The sequence below is a fragment of the Mirounga leonina genome, unplaced genomic scaffold (genome assembly GCF_011800145.1).
Source record: "Mirounga leonina isolate KUSES-001 unplaced genomic scaffold, KU_Mleo_1.0 Mir_150, whole genome shotgun sequence".
Classification (NCBI taxonomy): domain Eukaryota; kingdom Metazoa; phylum Chordata; class Mammalia; order Carnivora; family Phocidae; genus Mirounga; species Mirounga leonina.
Window position 1 is genome coordinate 31,394,439 of NW_023270374.1, and position 7,064 is coordinate 31,401,502.

Here is a 7,064-nt window from a genome sequence, read left to right on the forward strand (position 1 = left end):
GGCCCGGCCCCAGCTTCCCCAGCTCCTGCCACCGACAGCCGGGGTGGTCCGCTCTCTCGCCAGCGCCAGCGGGGGCCCTGCTGGAGGTCAGTCCCCACCAGCCCTGTTGCTGGCGGGTCGGATGCAAGGGAAGGCTGGGGAGCCGAAGCCGTCAGGGCAAGAGCCCAGAGCGGCTGGCCCCGGCCGGGAGCTGCGCGGAGGAGGCTCGGGGCCCCAGACCCCATCTCCCGGCCCTCGCCCCTCCCCGCACTTACCCGACACCTCGGAGCCCCTCGGAGCCCTTCCTCGCCTGGCGGCGCCTGGAGGAAAGGCCCAAGGGACTGGGAGGAAAAATGCAGGGACAAAGTTTTCCGAAGTGAAGAGTTTACCGAGGAAGGGCTGCAGGAAAGGGAAATGGCAGAGAGTAAGGCCGCGGGAGACCGCCGAGCCGGGCGGACGCCGCCACCCCCGCCGCGAGGGTCTGGGCCCCGGGCCCCCGGGACGCCGCGCGGAGCGTCATCCCCGACCCCTCGCGGAAGGTGGCGGCGGCCGATCCCGCGGGCACAGCCTCCCGCACACCCGTGCCGACCGGGGGTCGCAAGGCCAGAGCAGCTGGGGGTTGGGGGGAGGGCAGTTCGCTCCGGCCGGGGCCTGACGCGGGCCGCCCCAGCCAGGGGCTCAGCCTGGAGCGAGCCACCTTCCCGGGGCGCCGTGTGTGCCCCCCACGTGCGTCGCGGTGGCTGTGTGTGTCCGACTCGGCGTGCGTCCCCAAGTGCAGGCGCCGGCCTGGCTGCGTGGCACCTGTGCGGGCGCGGAAGGCGCTGGGAGGATTTTGCCCCCGGGGTCGCGGAGGATCGCGAGGGGCCCGCGAGCCGCGGGGAGCGGTGGGGACCGGAAAGGAGCCGGCGGGCTGCAGGGCGCCGCGGGGCTGGCGCGGGCCGGACGGCCTCGGGACCCAGTTCGCTCTTCCTGAGCTCGCGCGCGCCGGCTCTGCGCTGTCGCGGCGGGTCGGGACGGCGGGCTGCGGGCTGAGACGTGGCCGGGGCTTGCCCGCCCCGGAGTCTCTCGAGGTCCCGGCCTCCTCCGGTGCGCTGCCGGCTCTGCCGGCTCGAGCCTGCAAGCGTCCCGGGCCGACGGGCGCTCAAATAATAGGTTGGTGCCGGGACACGGGGCGCCTGCGAGGGCACCCGTCTGGGTGCTGGGTGTGGGTGTCTGTGTATCTGTGTGTCAGTGTGTCAGTGGGACTCTGTGGTGGGGTGGTCAGCTTCTCAGAGATGTAACTGGTCACTCTGAAACGGCCTGACCCACCGTGTCATCCTAGATGCTGGTCGGCACTGGGTTGGTGTCTGTGTTTTGTGCTCTGGAGAAGGAAAACCAGTGTCGGAGTTTGCGACCCTCCCCAGCCCAGAGGCTGTTCAAGCAGAGTCCAGGTGACTCTAGAGGTGGGAGACGCCAGCCAGTCCGCTTGGGGTTATTCCGAAGGGAGTCAGACCTCCACTACATGGAATCAAGGTGATCCCCTTTGGTCTCCCGATCCAAGCAGCAGGAGGCTCCTCCAGTGCTCAGCCCGGCCGAGACCTCTTTCGCCCCACAGGGGATACACTTGTACCTGTGGGCGTGCTCTTAGCAAGTTTGAGCGTGTGCACTTGTACACACAACTACAACTAATCATACCCCCTTACTCCTTCATCCATGCGCACTCGGGTAGAGCTACTTCACAGCCAGACTCAGCCACCATCCTCCTCCCTGATCACAGCCAAAGCCTTCCCGGCCAGGCACATCTCCGGGTTAGTGAAATGAACCGGGTCTTGGAATTTAATTCAAGCTAGAACTTCTGACTGCTACTGAACAACACCAAAGCGCTACTAAATGTAAATCGCTGCTGGTAGTATTTGCTTCCTTATGTTTGGGATTTTTCCCTGCTCTGTCTTTGCCAAACCCCGACCACCATCCCCAGGATTCCAGGGATCCTGGGCCAAAATCTATTCCCTGCTAGTTTTAGCCTTTGCTTCCTTCTCCCCAGTTCGTCCCGGCTCTAGCTTCAGGCTGGGGCTCGCAGCCCGGGTCTCTACACCTCCGCATTCGGTCCCGAAGTTCCATGTTAGAAACCCTGGGCCAGAGAACCCCAGGGCTGGAAGGCTGGGTCTCTGGGACTGTAGGTATTAGGTCTGAGGAGACCAGAAGCCCCTTGGACCCAGCCATTGCCAAAGGAACAGAGGATCCTTCTGGATTTGGGAGGGGTGGTGGGGGGTGGGAATCCCACTCTGACTCTCAGAAATATCTGAGGCCAACTCTGAATTATAGACAAGATTCCGAAAAGGCTGAGGGGGCGGTTGGGGGTAACCTAGGTGGGAGATCTTGACTCTTCTAAGTCTGGCAAAGGAAAGGTACTGGGCCCAGCTCCCAGTCTGCAGTCAGAGTTGCTGTACCAGAATGATGCCCCAAACCCCCTCTGGCCCCCAATCTGGAGAGTCACTGAAATCCTGGTCCAGCCATGCAGTGCCCTTCTGTGGGTCTGAGGGCTCCAGGCCTGAGGGGCATGTGTGCCCAGGGCACACCACCCCCCAAAAAACAGGTCCACAAGGAAGGGCTTCCTGTCTGAAGGGGCTTCTGCCCCAAAACCTGGTGCTGGATTCCACTTGCTTCTGCAAGCCCTGGGGAAGGGGGCATAGGCCTCCACTCAGGGCAGGCAGGCATTCTCACTCTGGGCAGGAAGATGCACTGGGCAGGAGAAAGTTGAGAGCCTTGCAGCCCCGACAAGAGGGCCAGAGTGACAGGGCCAACTGAGCCTGATTGCCAAAAAGACCCTGCTTCCCCATCAGGAGGCTCCGGCTTCTAGGGATCGGCCAATCTCTGCCTCGGAGCTGGCAGGCTAGCAGGCCCATCCTGATCGCCAAGCCTGAAGCCCCGAAAAAGTGTGCCCCCTCTCAGCTCACAAACTGGCTCCTGAATGAGGTGTCTACCTAGAGTGAGAAGCAGAAACACATGTGAGGCTCATGTACATACACACTCAAAAGCAAGGGAGGGATTTGCCCAGACATGGTCTGTTTCTCCATTGGCCAGGGAGAGTGAGAGTGTCCCCAAATAGATGCAACTCTTAAAAAGGAAAGGGAAGAAAGTCAAAAGTCAGGCGAACGCGGAATCCTCTAAATAAACACCATTTCCATGGTTTTAATAAGCAAAATAGGAAACCATTTTAATAACCAAAAAACAGAAACCAGTCTGAATAAAACTACAATAGACTAGGTTTTAATATTTTCATATCATAAGCAGGGTTTGAAATTGATCCCTTATTTTACATGAAATAAAAACAAATTTCTGTTGCAGCAAATTTGATTTCAACACAGTTGAATCCGTAAAAACCGAAGCTCGTTTCTGATGCAGGACAAATATCCACAATATTTAAAACTGCAAGCACCATGCGGTTCATACAATCTTGTTATTACTGTTAATTTATCAACTAATACAAACTCAAAAATGCATCCGGCCAGCAGCGCCAGCAATTTCAAATGGGAACTAAAAAATACGCTTTCATTTTGGTATTTTTGTCAGTGCAACTTAAATCCTTTTACTGACCTGCAGGAAAAAAAAAAAAGTAATAAAGAAAAACACCCAGATTTTCCCTATAACTACTATACAACTGAAGGGGGTGTGGGGGGGACACCACCAATAACTCACCTGCTATTTCAAAAGCAGGGAAAAAAAACACACATAACGTGTTGGTCTAAAGGACACGCTTGAAAGTTGCAAAATTACTTGCCAATGTTTGGGTTTCCGGTACTTTCTGAGTGTGGCGGTTGGTTCAACACAAGTTTAGTTCACCACTGGGAAGTGTCAGGGCTGGCCAAGCCCGCTCACCCTAAAAGCTCGGCAGCCACAGCAATTAGCAGGGGCCTGGAGGCTTTTGAAGGGACCCTGGGGTGATTCGGATGGCATTAAAAAGCAAATAAGATCTGTTCTCCTTTCCTTTCTAGTGAGGGGTGTCAATTTCGCCAAAAGACAAGGTGGGAGTGAAGACATTACCCCGGCTGCTCTGGGGTTCGGAACTGGACGGCTGCCCTGCCCTGGTACTCAGGAGCTGGGACCCCAGTCCTCTTTCTCTCAACACCAACAAAATTGAAAACCGAAGTGGAAGGGACAAGAGGACCGAATGGAGACAGGAAAGGGGAGAAAGCACGCAACTTCCAAGGGTGCCCCAAGACAAAGTTGTTTTCTGATGCAAAATGCCCAGAACTTTTTTTTTTTTACTTACAAAAAAATAATGCCATGATAATAAACCCAAACGAAGACACTCAGCTTGCTGCCACGTTCTCTAAGCGGTTTGGCGGGGCGGGTATTTACAAGCCGACAGCCGGGACTGAAACCCGGCAAGCAGCCGCCGGAGTTTCTGCACTGCCATCCCTTCTCACTCAAAGAAACAAGGGGGTTATGATCCATGATCAACAACATGCTAAAGTTAAACAAGAAAATGGTACAAAATAGAAATTATTACCATACATGTCCAGCATGCAGGATTAATATTTTTAATGCAGATTTTCGTATTTTTTCTATATAATCGAGCAGGCAATAAAACTGATGAGAATTGCGCGCAGAACGTCCTAACTGAGGCCCGCGTCTCGGGGCTGAGAGCCAGTGTTCTCCGGACCCTGGACAGACAGGTCCTTCTGTCCTTCCTTCCTTCGCTCAGCCTCGCCTCGCGCCTGCTGGGACGCCAGGGTCCCTCTCCTCTCCTCTCCTCGCTGCTCTCTTCCTGGGTTGGACTGCGCTCCGGGCCGCGAGGCAGCGGCCCCCGCTTAACGCGCAAAGTTCAGAAAGCCAGGAGTCTCCAGACGGCCTTAGCGACTCCTCGGGACTATGCCTTGCCGCCCTCCAGCCTGGAGAAAAGTTGCTCCGGGACTTCCCACCCCCTCGTCTGGCTCTGGCTCTGCTCGAGTCTAGGAGGCGGCGCTGGCGCGAGCCGCTCTCGCCTTGGCCAAGGTCCCCTGCCTGCCCGCGCGCCCTCCCGTCGCCCGCGTCCCGCGCGCCCTTCCTCCCTCTCCCTCAAGTCAAACAGGTCAAGGCTGGGGCCGTGGCAGGGACAGGATCCGGGGGAGTCCGGGGCTGGGGACACGGGACGGGGAGTCCGGGCCGGGGCAAGGGCGGGGGCCGGGACCGGCCACGACTCACAGAAAGAACTCGGGAGAGGAGGGGCTGTCGCTGGTGGAGCCCGCCTCCCTGAAGCCGGAGTTGGCGAGTTTCTCGCACTTGACCTTGTAGGCGTCTCTTTCGCGGGCCAGCCGGGACACCTCCTGCTTAAGCTGCTCCACCTGCTGAATGAGCTGCGTCTTCTCGTTCTCCAGGTGGTGTTTCTGCTGGACGCGTTTATACCTGCACGACTGGGCGTAGCCCCGGTTCTTCAGGGTCCGCCGCTTCTGCTTCAGGCGGATCACCTCGTCCTTGGTGAAGCCCCGCAGGTGGCGGTTCAGCTCGCGCACCGACATGGACACGAGCTGGTCGTCGGAGAAGCGGTCCTCCACGCTGCCGCCACCGCCAGCCGCCGTCGCCGCGGCGGCCGCGTGCGGCCCAGGCCCAGGGTGGCTGGTGGGCAGCTGCTGCGCTGGGCTGGCTGCGCTGGACGGCGGCGGCGACGCTTGGTGATGGTGGTGATGGTGCGGGTGCGCGTGCGGGCCCAGCTCGTCGTGGGGCACGCCGGCGCCCGGGTATGCGTGGTGCGGATGCGGGTGGTGGTGGTGGTGATGGTGGTGCGCGCCGCGGTAGCCGTCGAAGCTCTGCAAGGGCTGCGGCACTGGGTGCGAGCCGATGAGCGCCTCCACCGCGTCCTCAGGCGTCAGGTTGAGCGCCTCGGGGTTCATCTGCTGGTAGTTGCTCGCCATCCAGTACAGGTCCTCGAGGTGAGTCTTCTGTTCGGTGGGGCTGAAGCTGGGCGACGAGGGCACCGAGCTACACGGCGTGCTGAGCGGTGTGGACGACACCGAGCCGGCTGGCTGCAGGCGCGTGCAGGGCCGGCCCGGGCGCTCCGCGCGCCCCAGCGGCTCCTTCTTCACGTCGAACTTGAGCAGGTCGAAGTCGTTGACGTACTCCATGGCCAGCGGGCTGGTGGGCAGCTCGGGCCCCATGCTCAGCTCCGCGGCCATCGCTGACGCGAGGCGCAGCCGCCGCTGCCGCCCGGGAAACTTTGCGGCCGGCCGGGGCGCGCCGAGCCGAGAGCGGGGGCGAAGAGCGGCGAGCCCGGGAGGCGGGGAGCCGAGGGCGCAGCGGGCCGGGGCCGCCGGCCAAGCCTTTGTCTGGGGACGCGGCGGCGCGCCGGAGAGTCCCGAGGCTGCCCGCGCCGCCCCAGAGCTCGGGGCTGTGGCCGCGCCGGGGCCGGGCCGAGTCGGGAGGGGTGGAGAAGCAAAGCGGGGCGCGCGGCTGGGCGGAGGGGAGGCGCCGGGCAAGCGCCCGCTGCTCGCTCTCTAGCTCTCCTGCTCTTGGGCTCTCTCGATCGCAGCCGCTCGCAGCCCGGCGGTGCAGCTGTGCTGGATCCGGCGCCGCCGCTGCCTTTTATCGCCTTCCTGATGTCACCGGGGCGCGGGGGCCCGGGCGGCCCAGCGCGCTGGCCAATGGCTGCTCGGCCCCCGCGGCCCGGCGGCGCAGGGCGGGGCGCGCCTGACAGCTCCTCCGCCCCCCGCGTCAGCTGACCGGCGGCCCGAGCCCGCGGAGAGCCGCGGAGGCCTGGCGGAGGGCTGGAGCCCAGCGGAACGGCGGGCCCGGGCCCGGGCCCAGCCCCCCACACCCTCCGGGCCCCGGCCCCCGCCCGCTCGCCTTCGGGGCGCGCCCCCCCCCCGTAGGCCCGGCCGCCCCTTCCACCCCTTAGTGCGCTCTCCTCTCTCTTTACCCTTCGCTCCTCCACCTCCAGCCCGTGTCACCCCCACGGAGGCTCAGAAGGAGCGCTGGGACGACACCTCTCGGGCCCTTTGTTCCCCAGCGTCCCCCGCCCAGTGGGGGACGTTCCGTGCGCCGCGCGGCTGCGGGCCCGCAAGAGTGTGTGCGGTGCCTGCCTGTGTTTCTGCAGGTCTGCGCGTATTTGTGTTGGGGGTTGGTTTGCG

The 7,064-nt window shown here is 61.7% G+C and overlaps 1 protein-coding gene across 1 annotated transcript; it reads right to left on the reverse strand.

Moving 5' to 3' along the window:
• Positions 1-3,154: 3,154 nt before the first annotated feature.
• Positions 3,155-6,478, reverse strand: MAFB (MAF bZIP transcription factor B). Its single transcript, XM_035006316.1, has one exon. The coding sequence runs from the start codon at positions 6,111-6,113 to the stop codon at positions 5,142-5,144; it is 972 nt and encodes a 323-aa protein (XP_034862207.1). The 5' UTR covers positions 6,114-6,478; the 3' UTR covers positions 3,155-5,141.
• Between the last annotated feature and the right edge of the window lie 586 nt (positions 6,479-7,064).

Excerpts from the sequence above, each read along its gene's own strand:
- MAFB (XM_035006316.1), bottom strand. The coding sequence starts at position 6,113 with ATGGCCGCGGAGCTGAGCATGGGGCCCGAGCTGCCCACCAGCCCGCTG.